Raw genomic sequence first — 23,690 nt, 5'->3', positions numbered from 1 at the left:
TCTCATATTTCCGTGGTTTTCTGTAATATCGACGATCTTCCAAACCTACGGTAGATTTCACCGAAGGACGACGATATTACTCACCATCATCAGCAGCAGCAATAACAAGAAACAAATGGGAACCAGGCTAGCGGAAATCGTGGTTTGACTGAAGATCCACGGAAAATTTGCCCTGTGTAATAGCCCCTTTAGCGTCACTTTCTCGCGTCTGAAGCTCTTGACACGTCGGCAACACGCTGGGGGAGGCGCACTTTATCTTATCACGGGATGGGCGCCTCACAGGATGCTGATAGCTGGAATTAGGATATTTTCAATGACACCACCACCAGCATCTTTACCATCACCATCATCAACAACTATCATCATCACCATCATCATCACTATTACGGATTGGGCCTCACAGGATACTGATAGCTGCAGCAAGAGAATTTACAGTGACACCATCATCATCCTCACCATCATCTTCATCATCATCACCATCTCAAGCATCAACGACAACTCCATCATCATCGTCATATAACTTGTCATCATTACCACCTCTATCCTCTCTTTCTTCATTTTCGTTTACCATAATCAGTTAGTCCACTTCCTCTTCGATTTTTTTTTATGTATTGTTTATCATAGTCAAACTTTTAGTACTGGGAGGGAAAATTTAGTGTCAAGTCCGTTATTCCCGGTCTTGTAATCTCATATTTTTCCTTTTAAATCCCTAACCTCCCCTGATAATCTCTTTTATTGCCGCTTAACTCACGATTTCCTTTATAGACCGCTCTCCACCACGACCAAAAGTGCATTATGCCCACCACCACCATCGCCACCACACCCATACACAGCACTACACCCCCCAGACCCATATAAGGCAGTACTACACTCAGTATATTTCAACACTAGACAGCGGCTACACTTACACTACACCCATAAGACGGCTCTCACCCTGCATGCATCCCTTGACACACACACACACGCACACACACACACTGTACCCTTACCAAGCTCTCTCACAACTCTACATCTCTATAATACTACACTCATACCCTCTTTCACCCCTCCTCCTCCTCCTCCTCCTCCTCCTCTGTCCTCCCTTCTTCCGAGTTGAGGTTTATCATATCTTAAACACACACGCAAGATGAGGGAGATGAGGATGTGGGGTGAGTGGCCTGGTGAGGGAGGAGTGATGGAGAGGGAGAGGAAGAGAGGAAGGGAGAGTAAAGCAGCTGGAGGGGTTGGGAGGGGAAGGATGTGGGTGGGAGAGTGGTGGGGAGGGTGAAGTGGGGATGCTGGGGTGGTGGTGGGGGCTGACTGGGGAGGGGAAGGGAGAGGGAGGGAGAAAGGGAGAGGATGAGAGGGAGAGTGTTGTTGATCATGCAGCTATCCCACTAGTTGAAGAAGTAGTAATTTTAGTTGTAGTAGTTGTAGTAGTAGTAGTAGTAGTAGTAGTAGTTTTAGTAGTAGAAGAAGTATATATTTGTTGTTTCTTCTGCATATATGTGTTTCTTTCCTGCCTTCCTTTCTTCTTCTTTTTCTTCTTGTCCTCGTTATCGTCTTCGGAGGAGGAGGAGGAGGAAGGGGAAAGTACTCGTCTTTCTTCCTTCCCTCTTCAGCCAAACACTCTTCTTCCTTCTCCTCCTCCAACTCCTCCTCCTCCTCCCTCTTATCTTAACGCTCCTCCTACCTCTGTCTTCCCGGCACCTCCTCCCTCTTTTCCTCGGGTAACTCATCTCCTCCTCCTCCTCCTCTTCCCACAAGTACGTCTCTCTCTCTCTCTCTCTCTCTCTCTCTCTCTCTCTCTCTCTCTCTCTCTCTCTCTCTCTCTCTCTCTCTCTCTCTCTCTCCGGTTAGGTCATATCCCTTCCCCCTCCTTCTCTTCCCCTCCTCTGCATCTCGTTCCCCTCCTTCCATCATAACTTTTCTCCCTTCTCCTCCACCACCTCCTCCTCCTCCTCCTCCTCCTGTGTTCTCATCTCACAGTAACATCCCTCATCTTACTCCAGCTTACCTCCTCCTCTCCACCTCCTCCTCCTTCTCCTTCTTCATCGCCTTCCCCTCACTCCTCCTCCTCCTCCTCCTCCTCTTATCTCCCTCTCCTTCATTCCTCCTCCCATTCCTGTTTCCCCCCCTCCTCCTCCTCCTTCGCCTGTCTCTCCCTCTCTCTCTGCGTCCTTAATGTCATTCCTCCTCTTTCTCCTCCTCCTCCTCCTCCTCCTCCTCTCTCCTTCATTCCTCCTCCCATTCCTGTTTCCCCCCCTCCTATTCCTCCTCTGCCTCTGTCTCTCCCTCTCTGCGTCCTTAATGTCATTCCTCCTCCTCCTCCTCCTCCTCCTCCTCCTCCTAGACCTATGTCCTTGTTCACTGACATTAACCTTCTTCTCCTCCTGCTCCATCTCTTCTGATTCTTGCTTCCATCTTCCTCCTCCTCCTCTTCCTCTCTCCCTATGTCCCTTTTCATTACTCTAACTTCCTATACTTCCCTCCCTTTCTTCCTTCCAACCTTCTTTATTTCATTATCTTTTTCTGACATTTTCTTCCCGCTTTTCCACTCTACCTCCTAACCACAATCACCACCGCCATTTCCTCCTCCTACTCCTCCTCTCGCCTTATGTCCCTCTTTTGTTTTGTTTTCTTCGGTCCCTTCCTTTCTTCCTTCTGTGGTTTTTTTTTATTCTTCCAAACCACTTTCTTCCCACCACCACCACCACCACCACCATTCCCCCTTTCTCCTCCTCTCCTCTTCCTCCTCCAACTCCTCCTCCTCCTCCTCCTCCTCCTCCTCCCTGTGCTAAGGTCACCCTTGTCCCCGCAGTGTCTTGAACCGCAGTCCTGAGCACCTCGTGAAGGAGATCATTCTGGTGGACGACTTCAGCGATGACCGTGAGTACACCTGGCTACACACCTGTCCACACACCTGCATGGATCTACACACACCTGCAGACACACTTACTCACACCTGGATACATACACATATACACACCTGCCTATCATACACATCTGGACACTTATACCTTTTTTATATACATCTGACACCTGAAAAATACACCTGCAGACACGCTTACTCACACCTGGTTACGTACACACCTATACATACCTGTCTGTTCATACACACCTGGATATAAACACCTTTCTTTCCACATCTGACACCTGAAAAACACACCTGCAAACACGCTTACACACACCTATATACATATGCCTATTCATAAACATCTGGATACGTACACCTTTCTATAGACATCTGACACCTGAAAAGACACACCTGAGCACTTAATTAGCACCTAGATACAGCATACACCTGAAAAGACACACCTGAGCATTTAATTAGCACCTAGATACAGCATACACCTGAAAAGACACACCTGAGCACTTAATTAGCACCTAGATACATCATACACCTGAAAAGACACACCTGAGCACTTAATTAGCACCTAGATACAGCATACACCTGAACTCTCAACACGTCTACACATCTGCCTCCACACCTCATGCACAGTCACACTCTCATTAACACACACACACACACGCACACACACGCACACGCACACGCACACACACACAGGCATTTATCTCCCCTTTCACTGGCTCTCGTTGCGTTTTATTTCGTTACTTACCGCTAAATTCCCTCCTTTATTACATCGTTTACTCACTCCCACTCGCCTCGTTTTTCTTTTCGCCGGTTTTCTCTCTCATTTCTTTTACCCTTTTATTCTGTCGACCGTTTACTGCTTTTAATCCATCACTGTCTTTCTTTTCCTCCCCTTCTTTCTTTCTTTCTTTCCCATTTTCTATTTTCTTCCCTTCCTTTTTTTCTTCTTTTCGGTTTTCTACCTTCTTACCTTTCTTTTTCTTCTTTCTTCCCTCTTTTCTACTTTCTTCCCTTCCTTCTTCCTTCTTTCATTCCCATTTTCTATTTTCTTCCCTTCCTTTTTTTCTTCTTTTCGGTTTTCTACCTTCTTCCCTTCCTTTTTTTTCTTCCTTCCCTCTTTTCTGCTTTCTTCCCTTCCTTCTTCCTTCTTTCATTCCCATTTTCTATTTTCTTCCCTTCCTTTTTTTTTCTTTTCGGTTTTCTACCTTCTTCCCTTCCTTTTTTTCTTCCTTCCCTCTTTTCTGCTTTCTTCCCTTCCTTCTTCCTCCTTTCATTCCCATTTTCTATTTTCTCCCCTTCCTTCCTCCTTCTTCCTCATTTTCTACTATCTTCCCTTCTTTTTTTCTTTTTTCTTCCCCATCTTCTACTTTCTTCCCTTCCTCTTTCTTCTTTCTTTTCCATTTTCTACTTCCTGACCTTCCTTCTTCCTCCTTTCATTTACTTCATCACTCTTTCCTACTTTATTTTCCTCTTCCTGTCTTTTCTTCGTTTCATGTGTTTTCATCTTACCTTTTCTTCCTTTCAACCTTCCTCTGCTTCCTCCATCTCTTTCACCTTATCTCCTCCATCTCATCTTCCTTCCTCCACCCAGCCATTCGCCATTCTCCCTCCCTCCCTCTCTCCCTCTCTTCCTTTATCTCTCTCCTCCTAACCCTGGCTTCCCATCTTATCTTCTTCCTTTCTCCATCCATTCTTCTCACATCTATCTTTCCTTAGTTTCCTTCTCTCTCTCTCCGTCTCTCCTTCCTTCCATCTATTCACATTCCTCTCCTTTAAGTTCATTTATCTCTCCCTTACTTGTCTTCTCCTGTCTTTCTTTTTTGTCCTTTTTCTATGCGTTCTCTTCTCTTTCTATACCTTCATTTTAATCGTCCTTCACTTCCTCCATTGTTCACGTTATCTCCTCTATTTTTCCATTATCCCTCCATTCATCGATCTATCTTTCTGATCATCCTTATCTCCTCTCCTTCCTCCGTTCTTTTTTTTTTTTTCATTCGGCTCTATCTGCACTTTTTTTCTTTTTTTTTTTACAGTAGAGGAAGCAGTTAAAGGGCAAAAAAAAAAAATTAATGATACAAAAGCCTGCTATTCACTGCTTTCTCCCTTCCTCTATCCATTCCTCCATCTACCCGTTTATCCCTTCCTCCTTTACTTCCTCCTCTCCTTGTCTTTCTCCTCCATTTCTATTTATCTTCTCTACTTCCTCCTCCATCTCTCCGTCTCTCTTCTCTACTTCCTCCTTTCTTTGTCTTCCTCCTCCATCTATCCCTCTCTTCTCTACCTCCTCCTCTCCTTGCTTTCCTCCTCCATCTCTACCTCTCTTCTCTACTTTCTCCTCTCCTTGTCTTCCTCCTCCATCTCTCCCTCTCCTTACTTCCTCCTCCCTTTCTTGTCTCTCTCCGCCATCTCTCCATCTCTCTGCCTGAATTCCTTCCAAACCGCATAACCAAGCACCCCCATTCATACCCTCTCACCCCCTTACCTTGCCTACCTACCTGTCCTCCTCCTCCTCCCTTCCCTCCCTTAAACCTGCGTGGCCCTACCTCTCCATTATCTTACCTGCTCTCCTTCCTTAGCTTCCTCCTTCGTCTCCCTCTCACCTAACCTTACCTTCCCACTTGCCTTCTATCCCCCTTAACTTTCCCTTACCTACCCTCTTCATCACCTACTCATCTCCCTTCACCCTTTATCTTACCCGTCAATTACTTACCCATCTTCACCCTTAGCTCCCCATCTGTCTTCCCTTATTCCCTACTTAATTACTCACCTATTCACTTTCTATTCCCTACCCACCTACCTTTCCCCTTCCCTCTTACCTCGTCTAACCCCTGCCCCCTGCCCCCCCTCCCTTACCTTGTCTAATCCCTGCCTCCCCCGCTCTCCTCCCTTACCTAAGCCTACCCAAAGCCTCTCGCGACTTAACCCTATGTAACCTCTCCCTCACTTTCCCACACCATCCTGTAACTTACCTCTCCCTTACCTCCTTCCTCTCCCTCCTTACCTCCCTCTCTTACCTTCTTCCTTCACTGTCTCCTTACCTACCTCCTCTCCCTTCTTGCTTCCCTTTCTTACCTCCCTTCTCTCTTCTTAGCTCCCCCCTCCATCTTCTCTCCCCTTACCTCCCTCCTCTCCCTTCTTGCTTCCCTTCCTTACCTGTCCTCCCTTCTCTCTCCTTACTTCCCTCCTTTCCCCTCTTACCTCCCTTTTCTCTCTCTCCTTCCCTCCCTCCTCTCTCCTTCCCTCCCTCCCATTCCACCTGGCCCTCACCACACCTGGCCTTAATCACTCCCCATGTGACCTCTCCTAACCCTTACACAGGCCTCCCCTTGATTCTCCTCCTCTCCTCCCATTATCAATATTCTTCGTTTATCCTTCTGCTCTACTCTTCTTGGTTCCTCCTCTCCCTTTTCTAATATTCATCCTTTCTCCTTCTTTTCTACTCTTCTTGGTTCCTTCTCTCCCTTTTCTAATATTCTTCGTTTATCCTTCTTTTCTACTCTCCTTGCTTCCTCCTCTCTCTTTATTAATATTCTTCCTTTATCCTTCTTTTCTACTCTTCTTGGTTCCTCCTCTCCCTTTTCTAATATTCTTCCTTTATCCTTCTTTTCTACTCTTCTTGGTTTCTCCTCTCCCTTTTCTAATATTCATCCTTTCTCCTTCTTTTCTACTCTTTTTGGTTCCTTCTCTCCCTTTTCTAATATTCTTCCTTTATCCTTCTTTTCTACTCTCCTTGCTTCCTCCTCTCCCTTTTCTAATATTCTTCCTTTATCCTTCTTTTCTACTCTTCTTGGTTCCTTCTCTCCCTTTTCTAATATTCTTCCTTTCTCCTTCTTTTCTACTCTCCTTGGTTCCTCCTCTCCCTTTATTAATATTCTTCCTCTTTATTTCTTCTCTCCCATAACCAGTATTCCTCCTTTATACTTCTCCCATTTCTAACATTTCCTTTGATTTTCTCTTTCGTCTTGTTTTCCCTACTTTTCTTTTTACTTCCCCTCTTCTTCATACTTATACTTACCCACTTTTCTAACCCTTATCCAAACCCAATTCCTTACTCTAAACATTCCCTTGACTTCTTTTTTACTTACCCACATTTCTACCCCTAATCTCTTCTCTACTTCCTCCTCTCCTTGTTTTCCTCCTCCATCTATCCCTCTCTTCTCTACCTCCTCCTCTCCTTGCTTTCCTCCTCCATCTATCCCTCTCTTCTCTACCTCCTCCTCTCCTTGTTTTCCTCCTCCATCTATCCCTCTCTTCTCTACCTCCTCCTCTCCTTGCTTTCCTCCTCCATCTATCCCTCTCTTCTCTACCTCCTCCTCTCCTTGTTTTCCTCCTCCATCTCTCCCTCTCTCTACTTCCTCCTCCCTTCCTTTCCTCACCCAAAGCATCCCCTTCCTGAACCCCTTTCTTCCCAACACCCCTTCCCCTCTCTAGCCCACCTTGCCTCATACCCTCCACCCAAGCTTACCTGCCCCTTACCTGTTCCATTAATGCTGACACACCTTCCCCTGTGACCTTATGACGTCCAGCCTCTCCCCTACCCTTTAGACCACCATCCCCCCCCCCCCCCAGCATCGTACCCACTTCTCTTCTGTTTAAGGGCACGAAAGGTAGATAAAAGGAGGGCAGAGTAAGATTAAAAAGATGCCCACAAGACGTTACCCCATTGAGAAGAAAAGGGAAACATGAAAATGAAGAAAAATGTTGGTGAAAGACATGGAGAGGAAGAAATATAATGATACAAGACGAGAATATGAAGAAATGAAGACGTGAAAAATACAATATAAAAAAGAGAAACAGAGATATAGGAAAATAGCATATATTGACAAAGATAAGAAAAAAAAACAAGAAGAGAAAGAAATACGTTGATCAAAGAAGAAAACTAAGAAAATATATTGATCAAAGAAAACAAGAAAACAAGGAAAGAATATTGATCGAAGACAAAAAAAATTAAGATATATATTGTTTCCCATCTCTTCCTACTTCTTTATCTTCCTTCCTTCCTCTATCCATATCTAATTCAATTCTTTCTTCTCACATCCATCTCTTTACATTTTCATCTTCTCTCTTCGTCTCTCCTTTCTCCTTCGTCTTCCTTCCTTCCTTCATCCATCTCTTTACATTTTCATCTTCTCTCTTCGTCTCTCCTTTCTCCTTCGTCTTCCTTCCTTCCTTCATCCATCTCTTTACATTTTCATCTTCTCTCTTCGTCTTTCCTTTCTCCTTCGTCTTCCTTCCTTCCTTCATCCATCTCTTTACATTTTCATCTTCTCTCTTCGTCTTTCCTTTCTCCTTCGTCTTCCTTCCTTCCTTCATCCATCTCTTCATTAATTTCTTTCTTCTCACATCCATTTCTTTACTTTTTCATCTTCGTCTCTCCTTTCTCCACCTATCCACATCCATTTTCTCCGATCATACGTCTCTCCCTGCGCTTCTTCCCTTCTTTGTATATCGATCAAGTTAAGCTCCAAAAGGGTCTCGGGGTAATCAGTAATGGCATGCCGAGAGTGGATAGGGGATAACGAGGGTCAGTTGAAGGCATTATGGGGAACCTGTTTCTTTCATGCTGATGCACCCTCCCATGTGACCTGTCTGAGCTACCTCCTTCCTTACCCTCCTGCCCCTCACACACTGCCACGCCCATCCAGCATACCCACTACCCTGTGACCTATCTGAACCACCTCCTGTCCCTCCTGCCCCTCACACACTGCCACGCCCATCCAGCATACCCACTACCCTGTGACCTATCTGAACCACCTCCTGTCCCTCCTGCCCCTCACACACTGCCACTCCCATCCAGCATACCCACTACCCTGTGACCTATCTGAACTACCTCCTGTCCCTCTTGCTCCTCCTGCCCCTCACACTTTGCCACGCCCATTCAGTATACCCACTTCCCAATGACCTATCTGAACTACCTCCTGCCCTTCATAAACTGCCACGCCTATCCAACATAACCACCTCCATGTGATCTATACGAGTTACTTTTCCACCCCTCTTCCATCCCTCCTGCCCCTTACACTCTGCCCCGCTCATCCAGCATACCCGCCTCCCTACGACATATCTGAACTACTTTCCACCCCTCTTCCATCCCTCCCTCACTCCCCCGCCCACACCGTATACCCATTCACTCCTCGTCTCTGTTAATTAATAAAGGTTTAATAGATGTCACGATAGATGATAAACTCTCTCCTCCTGCCCTTTCACACACACTCTTCTTCCAGCTCTTTCCCACGTTATATACCCATCATGCATATCCACTTTTCGTCTCTGTTAATAAAGGAATAGGTGTTATGATAAATGATACATCCTCTCTAATGACCTATCAGCTGCTCTTCTTGCCATTTCCCACACTCTTACCCGTCCAGAATTCCCACTTTTCTTCTCCGCTACTCAAAGAAGGAGGTTCAATTAGTGGTTTTAGAGATGGTAAACCTTTTCTAATGTCCTGTCACCTATTCTTCTTGCCATTTCCCACACTCTTACCCGTCCAGAATTCCCACTTTTCTTCTCCGCTACTCAAAGAAGGAGGTTCAATTAGTGGTTTTAGAGATGGTACACCTTTTCTAATGTCCTGTCACCTATTCTTCTTGCCCTTTCCCCCTCTCTTATACCCGTCCAAAATTCCCACTTTCCTTCTCCGCTACTCAAAGAAGGAGGTTCAATTAGTGGTTTTAGAGATGGTACACCTTTTCTAATGTCCTGTCACCTATTCTTCTTGCCCTTTCCCCCTCTCTTATACCCGTCCAAAATTCCCACTTTTCTTCTCCGCTACTCAAAGAAGGAGGTTCAATAAGTGATTTTATAGGTGGTATATACCTTTCCTAATGTCCTATCATCTATTCTTCTTGCCCTTTTCCCCTCTCTCATATCCGTTCAGAATTCCCACTTTCCTTCTCCGCTAGTCAAGGAAGGAGGTTCAATAGATGACATGATAGCTTTGTTTAATGATGGTTCGCCCTCCCTTACAACCTATTTCCCATCTTTTTTACCCTTCCCCCACTATCATCCTCACTTTTATCTTTTGTCAATCAAGGAAGAAGGGTCAGTAAATGGCATGAAGGGTCTGTTAAAGGATGATACACACTCTCTCATGGCCTATTTCACACCCTTCCCCCACTATCATTCTACTTTTATTTTTTGTCATTCAAGCATAGGTCTGTTTAATGATGCTACACACTCCCTCATGGCCCATCTCCCACCCTTCCTGCCCTTCCCCCCCCACTATCATTCTATCTTTTATCTTTTGTCATTCAAGCATAGGTCTTTTTAATGATGCTACACACTCCCTCATGGCCCATCTCCCACCCTTCCTGCCCTTCCCCCTACTGTTATTCTATCTTTTATCTTTGGTCATTCAAGCATAGATCTGTTTAATGATGCCACACACTCCCTCGTGACCTGTCTCCCTCCCTTCCTGCCCTTCCTTCACTCTCATACCCATCTATTAGAATTCCCATTTCTCTTTTGTTAGTCAAGAAAGAAGGCTCAGACATGATAGACCTGGTTAAGGCTGATATACCGTTCCTTCCGAGATATCCCCCACCACTTCTTCCCTTCCCTTAGCATAATACCATCCTCATACCCACTTATTTCCTCCGTTAATCAAGAAGGGAGGAAGAATGTCAGTTAAAAGTCACCGTAGATCTGGTTCCTCTCACCCTGATACACCTCCTACCGATAGAACATAACAGATATCGAAGGGAAGAGAGAAAGCAATGGAAAGGTACCTACAGTATTTGGCAGAGAACCAACGACTAATCATAACAGAGGGGGAAAGAGTGTTCACAGAAAACTTGTTAAGAAAAAGAGCAATGGGCGAAGAAGGAAGACGTAAAAAAAAAAAAAAAAATAAAGGAAAGAGAGAAAGCAGTAAAAAGATGCAGCAGATTATGGCGGAGACTTAGAGGCTGACCACAATCAATAGTATGGGCAAGGAAAGAAGATGTAGGAGATAAAAAAAGGAAATCGAGAAAGAAGTGGAAAGGTGCAGATTATGGCAAAGTCCTAGAGGCTGTCCATCTTTTAAGAGTGTACAGTGGGAAAAGAAAAAAGACGAAAATAAGAAAGGGAGGAGAGGGGGCAATGGGAAGAAGACAGAGACATGGCAGAGCTCTGTACCCTAACAATCCACCCCCACCTCTGCCCCACTCTGTAACCTAACATACCATCCCTCCATAACACGCTCACTCCCCTTTACTCTCCCTCCAACCCCGTGCTCCACCATTACCTGCCCCACTATCTGCCTCCCTTTCCTGCCCCCCTCACCTGCCCCCCTCACCTGCCCCCCTCACCTGGAGCACTCACACCTTTAACCCTGACCCCATCACAGGCCTCGCCCACCCGGTACTTCCCACCACCCCCCTTCCACCCATCTCTTCCCCCGCCCACTTCCCCGCCTTTATACCCTCCTACTCACCCACGGTTCCTCCCCCTCCCCTCCTGCCCGCCCCCCCTCCCGCCCGTGGTTTTTCTCACTCATCCTCCTCCTCCCCGCCCATTCGCCCTCCCATCCACACCCCCTCCCGCCCTCTCTCCCACCCAGATTCTCCCCCAAGCAATCCTTAAACGATATCCTCTCCACCCTTCTCAACACACACACACACACACACACACACTCATCTGGGTTCATGGCTAAGACTCACGCATTCATAACGTCAGTAAATCCACTTACTTCATTGCTCTTGCTTTTCCAGTTCAAATAATGTGATTGTATAATTGTTTTCGTTAATGGTGTGTGTGTGTGTGTGTGTGTGTGTGTGTGTGTGTGTGTGTGTGTGTGTTTAAGGGGAGGAGAAAAAAGTTCGAGTGCATGATGTTTGTATTATTTTTTTTCCTCCTCGGCGCTAATGTTGTCTTCACATAAGTTCAAGGTTATGTTTGCAGATGAGTGTGTGTGTGTGTGTGTGTGTGTGTGTGTGTGTGTGTGTGTGTGTGTGTGTGTGTGTGTGTGTGTGTGTGTTTACAAATTTTAATCGCGTTACTTTACATTTTTTTTTGCCACTACTACTACTATTACTACTGTTGTTACTACTACTACTACTACTACTACGTCTACTGTAACAACAATAATTACTGATGATGATGATAATGCTGCTGTTGTTGTTGTTGATGCTACTGCAGCTGCTACAATTGCCCCATTAAGCCATTATACAATTAACACTCACTCGCTACCATTTGAGTCTCTCTCTCTCTCTCTCTCTCTCTCTCTCTCTCTCTCTCTCTCTCTCTCTCTCTCTCTCTCTCTCTCTCTCTCTCTCTCTCTCTCTCTCTCTCTCTCTCTCTCGTTAATTGTGTTCATTATTTTCTTATTATGCTTAATTATATTATACATTCATTTTTTTTAGTCTATGGCGTGTGCATGGCCCGGAATGCGCGTACATGTGTGTGTGCGTCTAATTAAACGATCACGTGTGTGTGTGTGTGTGTGTGTGTGTGTGTGTGTGTGTGTGTGTGTGTGTGTGTGTGTGTGTGTTCCTTGACCTTGACTGTCCGGTTTGGCCTCGCAGCCGTTGACCAGTAGACAGGATTTGCTTCTCCCTTCCCCCCTTTCTCCCCTTCTCTCCCCTTCCCCCTCTTTCCCCTCCGCCACCTCCTGTTATTAATCCATTACCCTTCCCATTTCTGTCCTATCTCCTTTTTTTTTCTCTAAACCCTTATTTTTCTTTTTTCCTTCACTCCCCTTGGTTATCTCTGTACTTTCTCCCTTATTTATTCTCTCCCTTTTTTTTTAGCCTTGTCTCCCCTCTGTCATTTACCAGTTAACCCCCTTCACTTTCCCTCTCACTTTCCTTTTACCTTTTCCCCTTTCTTCGCCTCCTTCCCTCTCCCCCCTTTGGTTCATCTCCTCTTTGCCCTCTCTCCCTCTCTCCTCTCTTTTTTTCCCTTTTTCCTCCATGTCCTTTCTTCCTCCCCTCCCCTCTCCCTTCAGTCTCCTCCCCTTTTTCCTTCCATCCCTCCCTCTCTCTTGCCTCCTCTCACTCCACCCTCACTTTTTCCTCCCTCTCCCCCTCTCACGTCTTCCCCTCCGATCTCCTCTCCTCCATATTAACTCCTACCTTCACCTCTCTTCTCGCCTCTATCTCTCGTTTCCCTCCTCCTTCTCCCCTACTACCTGTCCCTTCTTTGTTCTCTTTTTCCTCTCCCCTTTTCTTCCTTTTTCTTCTTCTTACTTGTCTTCCTCTTCTCTTTGTTTTTTTCTTCTCCACTTGTTTCCTTGTATATTCTGCTTCGATGTTCTTCCCTCTTACAATCTAATTTCGGTTTTTCCCTCTCTCTTTTTCTCTTTTTCTACTACCTGTCCCTCCTTTACTCTGTTTTCCTTTCCCCTGTTCTCCATTATTCTCCTCACTTATCCTCCCTCATCGCTTTTGTCTCCTTCTATTTTTATCACACGTTCCTGTTTCCTTTATTTCCGTATTTTCTTCCCTCATGTTCTTTCCTCTCCCTCTGTTCCATTCCTTCCTCTCTCCCAATTCCATTTCCGCTCTTCCCTCTCCCCTTTTACCATTTCGGACCTGTCTATGCTCCCCTTTTATCCTCTTTCTCTTCCGCCCCTTTTCCTCCCATTTCCCTCTCTTTCCCTCCTTGCTTGCCTCCTCTCTCTCATCTATTATTGTATTCCCTCCCCTACTCTCTCTCTCTCTCTCTCTCTCTCTCTCTCTCTCTCTCTCTCTCTCTCTCTCTCTCTCTCTCTCTCTCTCTCTCTCTCTCTCTCTCTCTCTCTCTCTCTCTCTCTCTCTCTCTCTCTCTCTCACACACACACACACACACACACACACACACACACACACTTTTTGTCCCTCTCCCTTCCTCTTCCCTCCCAAATTTCCTCCGCGCCTCCTTCCTTCCTTCTTTTACTTTCCCTCCATCTTCATTAGTATTTCCTCGTATTCCACAGAGAGAGAGAGAGAGAGAGAGAGAGAGAGAGGCAGGAAGGGAAATAGACAGGCAGACAGACAGGCTTCAATCAACATAGACACTTTGACACAGACACACAGTTAGCAGCAGACAGACGGACGGACAGACGGACAGATAAACAGACAGACAAACAGGGGTGGGCGTAGAGAAATTTGTTGTCATTAATGCAGAACAATTATTATTCGCGTTAAATATTTATGAATAACAAAAGTCGCGTAAAGAGAGAGAATGATGGTCATTTACTCTCTCTCTCTCTCTCTCTCTCTCTCTCTCTCTCTCTCTCTCTCTCTCTCTCTCTCTCTCATCACCCGTCACTCTTCTTGTCTCTCTTTATTACCTTTACTCAGTCAGAGAGAGAGAGAGAGAGAGAGAGAGAGAGAGAGAGAGAGAGAGAGAGACTTTGATACCACAATACCGAAGCAATTATACTTTTTGTTAATCTATTTCATTGTCTCTCTATCTCTCTTACCTCCTTTCCTTTATCCCTCTCTCTGTTGCCTCTCTTTCATACCTCACTCTCTCGTCTTTCCCCTCCCTCTTATCTCTCCTCTTTACATCCTTCTGCAATCTTTCTTAAACCGTTTCCATCCATGGCTCCCCCCCACCTCTCCTCCCTCTCCTAGTCGACGTACACACACACACACACACACACACACACACACACACACACACACACACACACACACACACACACACACACACACCTATCTTTCTCCCCCATCTCTACACCCCTTCCTCCCTTTCCCCATCCTCAACCCTTCCCCTCTCCCCTCCTTCCCCTCCATCTCCCTTTCTCATCCTGTCTCCCTGTCACTCTCAAGCAGATTCTCGCCTCTTGACATTTTTGTGCCTCTCAACACTTAGCTCAGTGTTTGGCTTCGTGTTTTATCAGCCGGGGAAGTAATGGAAAAAAAAGAAAGAAGCAACCAAGCCTCTTCAGCACGCCCCTCTGATAGCTGAGTCCAGGACGGGAAGGTGGACGAAAATGACAGTAACATGACAGAAAAGGTATTATTGGAGAGAATGATAGTAATAATAATAATGACAGTAAGAGTAAAATAATTATATCCAATAAGAAAGACAGACCAAAATGATAATTATATGACTAGGAAGGATATTGGTGTTGAGAATGAGTAATAATAATAATGATGATAATAATAGTAAAATGATAATATCCAAAAAGAAATACAGATCAATATAATAGTAATATAATATGGAAGAGTATTAGTGTAGAGAGCGATAGTAATAATAACAGTAATGATAGTAATAGTAAAATAATAATATCCACTGAGAAATACAGATCCATATGAATATCGAATGAAGCAATTCCGAACAAAATGTGCATGTCCGTGATTGAGGTAAAATTGAATATAGCGAAGAGACTAATGAGCCGGAAAATGTGCGGCGGAATGAAATGGAAATGGAGGAAACCGTTGGTGGAGAGCTCGCTAGTCGGGATGGGCGGCGGGTATGTAGCCGGGTAAAAGTTTGAACGTGCCGAGGAAAACATTGCGGCAGGGAAAATTTTACATTGGAGAGGAATTGAATAAAGTTTGTTGGGAAAGTGTTGATGAAAGTGCAAAATAGTGTGTAATGAAATAGTCAGAAATCAGTCTAGTAATAAAATAATGCTAGAAAAAGAAGGCGAATAAGTAATCAACAAACTCAAAACCTAGTGGAAAGCTGGACAAAAAGCATCGGTGGAAATTGCAATATCAAAATAACGTGTAATGAAATAGTCAGAAATCAAATTTAAAACAAGTGCTGCAAAGAAAAGGAGAATAGATAATCAACAAACTCAAAACCTAGTGGAAAGCTGGACAAAAAGCATCGGTGGAAATAACAATATCAAAATAACGTATAATGAACGCTCAACCTCAGACCTTGTTATCATTTCCGATTGGGGTAAAAGTAACCTTGTGTCCTTCAATGCCTCCAAAACCCAATTTTTCCACATATCAACTCGACACAATCTTCCAGACACCTATCCCATATTCTTCAACAACACTCAGCTGTCACCTTCTTCAACACTAAACATCCTCGGTCTTTCCTTAACTCGGAATCTTAACTGGAAACTTCACATCTCTTGTCTCACTAAATCAGCTTCCTCCAGGTTGGGCGTTCTGTATCGTCTCCGCCAGTTCTCATCAGCTCTCCTCCTCTTACTGATAGTCTTCTACCTCTTAAATTCCGCCGCCATGTTGCCTCTCTTTCTATCTTCTATCGATATTTTCACGCTGTCTGCTCTTCTGAACTTGCTAACTGCATGCTTTCCCCCCTCCCGCGACCTCGCCGCACACGACTTTCTACTCAAGATCATTCCTTTACCGTCCAAATCCTTTACGCACGAGTTAACCAGAATCTTCACTCTTTCATCCCTCACGCTGGTAAACTCTGGAACAATCTTCCTTCTTCTGTATTTCCTCCTGCCTACGACTTGAACTCTTTCAAGAGGAGGGTATCAGAACACCTCTCCTTCCGAAATTGACCTATCTTTCGGCCATTTCTCTGAGCTTATTATAGGAGCAGCGAATAGCGTGCTTTTTTTTTTTTTTTTTTTTTTTTTTTTTTTTTTTAGCAGTCTCCTCTGCTGTAAAAACAAATGAAACAAGGGAATCCGAAAAGAGATCATAAATCCTCTCCACAATAACACACAAACGATATATCAAAATGGCCGTAATAGAAAGTTGGAAGGGGGGGGGGGGCATTAATTGAAACAGCAATCTCACAATATGGAATAAGGCTTTTGTAGAAGTTGTGAGTATTTCCAGAGGTAGTTTTATGAGCTTCGCAATAGTTTGACAAGGCTTATGCATCATGAACGTGAAAAAAAAGAACGTCTAAGAATAAGAACCATCATGATACGTGTACACAGCCAGCAGAATATGTGCATGGAAAGGAAGGTGAATCGATAGCGTGAACACAACGAACCGGAGAACAGATCCACACCAAGCAAAACGGGCAATAAAATAACAAGACCAACAATTCCACGAACACATCAACACACAAAGCCATGAGAGAGAGAGAGAGAGAGAGAGAGAGAGAGAGAGAGAGAGAGAGAGAGAGGTAGTTAATATTGGTTATCGATAGTTCTCGTAAGCTGACCGGCTGACTCTTGTGTCTGAGTGTCTGTCTGTCTGTCCTGACCTCATGCTCCCATTCCTTCCCCTCAGCCATGGACGGCGCCGAGCTGGCCAAGATACAGAAGGTGCGGGTCATACGAAACGACCAAAGAGAAGGTAAGACGCGATTCGTACATGCTTTTTAATTCTTGTAACAGTGACTTTTTTGTGTGTATAATAATTCACTGTTTGTTCTTTTTTTTCACTCGAGGAGGTTCAAGAAGACTGGATGGTGGTTTTTTTTTTTTTTTTTTTTTTTTTTTTTTTTGAATTTAACTTTTTTGTCATGTAAGGTTTTCATATTGACTTTTTCGACGACCAAAGTTAATTTTATGTTGCTGCGATATTAGCAACGGGAAATAAACGAAGTATTGAATTTCTTAGAACTATAACGGACTGTTCAACCCCATGTAGCCTACTTAATATCAAAAATATATCCTTATCTCGAATCACCTCCACATATTACTTAAAGATATTATGTTCCTTTTCCTTATCGCAATGTTACATGGATGTAGACACTGAAATATTTGTTAACAGGTTAAATGAAAATGGTGTTCCCTTTTATTATGTTTGTGTGTCCGATTTCCTGTCCCCTGCCTGATCGTATGCTTTATGAACTCATCTCATTGGCTCCACTTATTCCCCACTCAGCACATATTTGTTTCATTTCCCTACCCATGTTTCTCTCCCCATCCTTTTTCACTTCCCCTACACATATGTTTTATTGCTTCCCCTCCCCATTCACTTGATTAATTTTCTACCTCCCCCCCGATACACACACACACACACGTTCACCCGCCCCATTACTGCATCATTCATCTATTTCACTCCACTCTTTTGTTCGCTTCTCCCCACCCTTCTTTCACCCCTACGCACCCGTTTCGCTGCCTTCATATACCTGACTCATTTCTCCCCATTCACTTGTTCCCCTGCCATCCTCCCACACACACCTGTCCCTCTTTATTGGTCCTGTTATACTCACAAGTGGATCTAGTCTTCTGGGAACCCTAAACTCTTCCCGTGCTATTTTTGTTTTTTATTCATTCACTCATATCACCTCACAGCCATCCCTTTTACAACCATTAATCACCCTTTACACCCCACAACATGTTCCATCACTACTTTTCTTTTTTAACCCCGCACATTTTTGTTTCACTCACGCAAGCCTATGTAATCCTGTGTTGTGCAGGGCTGATGCGGTCTCGTGTGCGGGGGTCGGATGCTGCCACCGCCCCCGTACTCACCTTCCTCGACTCCCACTGCGAGTGTAACCAACACTGGCTGGAGCCCATGCTGGAGCGTGTGGCTGAGGTGAGGCGTTGTGCCCCTGCAGAAAGTCATTCTTGCCTATCAGAAGTGTGTCGCATGAATGTTGAAGCAGACCAACAGAACTTAGCAGGCTGTATATTTACTGAACTTTCTTTGCCTCGTCATTGCAGGACAGAACGCGGGTCGTGTGTCCCATCATTGACGTTATCAGCATGGACACCTTCCAGTACATCGGCGCCTCGGCTGACCTGCGCGGCGGCTTTGACTGGAACTTGGTCTTCCGGTGGGAGTACCTGTCCAGTGACGAGAAGCGCCGGCGGCAGAAGGACCCCACGCAGGTCATAAAGTAAGATGCTGCCCATGCTGTCAAGTAAAATACGAGTCACACAATACCTGTTTTTCCACACTTTAGTAAGGTGTGTGTGTTATTTTTATTTTTTTTTTCTAATTCGCATAAATTCATCTTTGTGTAAATTTTATTATGAAGAACTAATTTCCATTTTCAGAACTCCCATGATTGCTGGCGGACTCTTCATGATAGACAAATCGTATTTTGAAGAGCTTGGCAAATACGACATGGCCATGGACATATGGGGAGGCGAAAACCTGGGTGAGCGTCAGAACCAGTAAAATTATGACAGCCGTCAGAAATGTCAAAAATTCTTATGAGACTGTGAGGCGTTGGCCTCTAGACAATACTAAGTAAACTAAGTAAGTAATACATGGCAGGGAAACACACACACACACACACACACACACACACACACACACAGATACAGACACACACTTGACCGTTACTCTCCCCTCCACAGAAATCTCCTTCCGCACGTGGCAGTGTGGCGGCAGCCTGGAGATCGTGCCCTGCTCCCGGGTGGGCCACGTGTTCCGCAAGCAGCACCCTTACACCTTCCCTGGAGGCTCTGGCAACGTGTTTGCCCGAAACACTCGCAGGGCAGCTGAGGTCTGGATGGATGACTACAAGAAGTACTATTACTCTGCTGTTCCCCTTGCCAAGAGTGTTAATTTCGGGAAGTAAGTTGTATAAACTGACAGAGGAACCCTTAGCTCTCAATAACAGATGCTATTGTTTTCTTCTAATTCATGAAACATGGAGTGTGTTTGGGGTGTGGAATCTATTCAATTTGATTTATGTGGGCAATTGAGTCATGGATGTTGAAGCTAGTGATTAAATTTTTAAATACTAGTCTGAAGTTTATGAATGACTTTGCCATTCAGGAAACTCGTAAAGCAGTGAATTGATCAGAGAGATGCAAACAATATCCAAGACAGAACAAGCTATGACAAATACTTCTAATCAGGCCATTGAATAAGCTGCTCCTTCTAAGTGGCTTTTAATTGGCTAGTTTTTTGTTGCTTTGTTATCCTCTATGACACTGTTTTCTGGTGTTAAAATTATAGTAGGAAAATATGAAGGAGGTTCATTATAATACGGACACAGACTTTAGCATCTTCCCATTATTTAAATTGATACTCTGGTAAAGAGATTAATAACTTGCAGCATACAGTCTCGGCTAGAGCTACGCAAGCAACTCAAGTGCCACAACTTCAAGTGGTACCTGGAGAACGTGTACCCTGAGCTGAAGGTGCCAGACATGGGACACTCAACGTTTGGGGTGTTCAAGCAGGGACTCAAGTGCATGGACACCTTAGGACACCGAGTGGAGGGGACAGTGGGGCTCTATGCCTGCCATGGAACTGGAGGGAACCAGGTATGTGCCACTGTGGCCAAGGGTGTTCATGTTGTATGTAGTGAAGCTTACTTTTCCCAGCCATCATATGTCCTCAGTCTGTTTCCCATTAAACCTGTTGCTGGAAAAAAATATATGTAAATGGTACTGTTTCAGATGAATCACTGTATTAAAGTAATATGGGTAAAAAATGTAAATATAAATAACAGATTAAAGAAAGTTCAGGTTATGAGAAAAAGACTCATCTGTGAAAAATTCTACTGACATGGGCCACATGTTCACACATCTGTTGTACTGGGCTGAGGGTTTCCATAACTTGAGTGTTTAACTTCATAGCTTCTTTGGGTGGTGGGACATTATTCAGTGTCGGTGGTGACATAGTAATGGATTGTGTTCAGGGTCCAAGGTGGTGTTCAGCATGAGGTGTGTATGAATGGCACTGTATGCCATAACTTGAGTGTTTAACTTCATAGCTTCTTTGGGTGGTGGGACATTATTCAGTGTCGGTGGTGATATAGTAATGGATTGTGTTCAGGGTCCAAGGTGGTGTTCAGCATGAGGTGTGTATGAATGGCACTGTATTTTTTTTCTTCTTGAAACCTTACCTCCTCTGTAACTATATCTTGTCTCTTAAATCTATGGGAAATGAACTTCAGATGATGATTTGATTATGATGATGGTTGAGGCTTTATCCCCTGCATCCCCTGAGTGTTGGTGGACAGGCTGCTGTGTTGACAAAGATGCATTTTGATGTCTCCAGGAATGGTCGATGACGCGGGACAAACTGATAAAGCACAGCGAGCTCTGCCTGACCCTTCCAGAACCCAGGCCAGGCACCTCCCTTGTCCTTGCCCCCTGCCAAAACAGTGACCTTCAGGTGAACCACTCAGATTAATGCTATTTCAATATCATGAATTTCATAGCATAGCATTGGATACCTGTCAAATGATCATAAAACAAACAAAGTGAATTTTGTAGATTTATCTTTCACATACATTTTTATTCCTCATTTTTCTTCCATTTATTGTAAATATGGAAAAAACATATGTCTCTCTAATAACATGGCATGTGTTTGGTTTAGAAATGATTTATGTATCTGTCTAGAGATGTAGGTAATATATTTCTGTTAAGTGATCATGGTAATATATTCCTCTGTAGATATTGTGGTAATACTATATTCCTGTTTATATATAGGGGTAGTATAATCCTGTTTAGAGAGAAAGTAGTTGTATATTCCTGTTTAGAGATAGTGGTAATGGTAATATATTCCTGTTTAGAGAGAAAGTAATAGTATATTCCTGTTTAGAGATAGTGGTAATATATTCCTGTTTAGAGATAGTGGTAACAAATTCCTGTTTCAGAAATGGGTGAGGACTGAGGGCGACCGCTTGATCATGGCTGAGGACCTTAACCTGTGTGTGGACAGTGGGCGGGAAAAAGCTGTGGGGCTCATCGTGGAGGGCTGTGATAAGACAATCCTCACACAGCGATGGTCCTTCATTGCCAATAAAAGCTAATGAATGAGGTAAGTTTGTCTTCATTAGATAACTTGTATGACCCTTTCTAAGAGAATAAAACTCAAGGACATGAATTTTGGGATAATACTTAAAACTAACATGTTTTTTAAACACTTACCAACCTTATCAGTTAACTACATGGTCTGATTTTTGCACATCTATCAGTAGACAATGACTGTACTATTGCATGCTCTGAACTGTTAGTGAGATTACAGCTAATAAAGACATGAAAACTAAAGAGAACAGACATTATTGATTTATATAAATAAATTATGCACTTTGTTACTTTTAGTGTAGAAAAGAGTGGCTTATAACCACTGGCATGCAAATATCATGCCAGTTCCTTCCTCTCATTTTCTTTCTTCACATTTTTTTAAAATCTTCATTTCTCTTTTTTTCTGTACTTTTTTATGGGAAACAAGGGAGGATACTAAAGGGATATTTCATATTTGTGTTGCACTAAGAATGAATATTTAATTTTATGACTCACATATAAATTGATTTCTTTTCAGTGCTGTATATAGACCAAGATTTCGACTCAGTCCAAAGTGAGAGGAATTCATGAACAGTCTTGTGATCCTCTCAAGCTGATCAACTCTTTATGTAATGAAGATTATCAGTTTTGTTAAGCATGTGATATTTTCACTGTTTTCTGGCAAAGTTATTTTGAGTAACAAAGCATTCTGTAGAGAAACTGCAGTAGCAAGAACTGTTACTTGTGTAAAGGTTGGAAACAATACAAATGGAAAGAGATGGAAAAGTAAATGTGCCTAATGGAAAGGAATCTAGTGTGTGACAAGAAAGCAGAGGAGCAAAAATGATCAGCATTTTTATATTTCTTCAGTGCTCTGTGTAAAAATAAATCAAACTTCATCTTAGCAGTTACTGGTCAGTGACTAACATTGAATAAAGAAGCTTATCAGGATTGTGTTCAAGCCTGTGACTATGGAAGCTTCTCAGTGGTAAATGTTTGGTGTTATAATTTGTGAAGATTTTAGTTTCTAGTGCCAGGTGGATGTATTGTGATGGTATATACATAATGTTTCAACTTATTTTTATGAGTGACATCACAGGTTTTATATATATATATATATATATATATATATATTTTTTTTTTGGTTAAGTATAATAACAGCCACATTATTTTGCATACAAATCTGATTCTATTGGTGGCAATATTCCACTTTTTGTTTTAATGATCATTGTTTTGTTGATTTTGTTGGATGAAATATTTATAAATCTAAGTATAAGTAAATTATATTGTTAATTTAATTTCTTCTGCTAAGGGCAAGTATTAGATTTGTATATATTGTTTGCAAATAGATTATATTTTCCTATAAGCCCTTGTCACATCCACGTGGTGGTGCGCGGCAAGGCTGCGTTGGCCCTGCGCCAGACACTCAAAGTATAGTTTTATGACCAGTGTGATCTTAAAAATGTAACTGTTTGTTTTATTTTTTTCAGAAACATTTGTGATGCCTATTTATTCATGTATCACATATGTGATTGGACATGATATATTTTCTATTATTTTTTGTATGTCGGTGTTTGATTGTTGTGTTTTTAATTACTTGCAATTACTGTAAATTTTATTTTCTTCATGTTATAGTATATTCATCATTGCAAGCCAATAATCTCATCAGAATTTTCAAGCATTTATTTAAAAGTTCATAAAAGCTTTTTTGTCTGAATTCTGCTATTAGCATTTAACCCCTTCAACACGAGGATGTATATGCGTGTCCTTGCGTTGCATACCATATCCGAGGGCCGCATACTGCTCTTGGTTCGCTTTAGCCAATATATGAGTTATTTGTTATCTATTGATTTATGTTTCTTATGTGCTCCATTTAATTCTGCATGTTTTCATATATAATACATCATGATTGTGTTGAGTTTATGTCTGAAAATTACTTATTTATATACATTATTTTTTTTTTTTTTTGTGATGATCTCGGATAATACGGAGCTGTATTTTTTGGCCCGGTCGTAGTGAAGGGGTTAATAAACAAAAATTAGAAATACAAGCATTTTGTGATGGTAAAAATGTATATAGTTTCTAGGACTTCACATATGAGAATCGTGGTAGGGTTATCAGACCCACCTAATGTATGTATACATTTGCTGGGCCTCAGCCTGATTTGTGTGAGCCAGACCAGCACTCACCAGTGGGGTGGAGGGCAGCCATAGAGGCTCCTCAGGACATACGACTCCCCATCTTGCAGGGAGCAGCCATAATGCACAAGTATAATCATCATAAGATATAATATTTTTGTTTCCTTGGTCAAGACTGACTGGTTTTAAA

General features: G+C 43.2%; 1 protein-coding gene across 2 annotated transcripts in view; it reads left to right on the top strand.

The window, feature by feature from the left end:
• The window catches only part of LOC127006686 (polypeptide N-acetylgalactosaminyltransferase 2-like), a 102,725-nt gene extending 79,627 nt beyond the window's left edge, over positions 1-23,098 (top strand). For both annotated transcript variants that reach the window (XM_050876881.1, XM_050876882.1), the window contains 10 exons: positions 2,801-2,868; positions 16,945-17,010; positions 18,083-18,204; positions 18,333-18,508; positions 18,669-18,772; positions 18,975-19,194; positions 19,682-19,892; positions 20,632-20,748; positions 21,233-21,396; positions 21,901-23,098. In XM_050876881.1, the coding sequence (XP_050732838.1) occupies positions 2,801-2,868; positions 16,945-17,010; positions 18,083-18,204; positions 18,333-18,508; positions 18,669-18,772; positions 18,975-19,194; positions 19,682-19,892; positions 20,632-20,748; positions 21,233-21,388 (1,240 nt within the window). In that variant the 3' untranslated portion in view covers positions 21,389-21,396; positions 21,901-23,098. The remainder of the gene's footprint in view (positions 1-2,800; positions 2,869-16,944; positions 17,011-18,082; positions 18,205-18,332; positions 18,509-18,668; positions 18,773-18,974; positions 19,195-19,681; positions 19,893-20,631; positions 20,749-21,232; positions 21,397-21,900) is intronic.
• Positions 23,099-23,690: the final 592 nt, after the last annotated feature.

Source organism: Eriocheir sinensis, chromosome 33, assembly GCF_024679095.1.
Source record: "Eriocheir sinensis breed Jianghai 21 chromosome 33, ASM2467909v1, whole genome shotgun sequence".
NCBI lineage: Eukaryota > Metazoa > Arthropoda > Malacostraca > Decapoda > Varunidae > Eriocheir > Eriocheir sinensis.
This window is presented reverse-complemented; position numbering and strand designations above follow the sequence as displayed.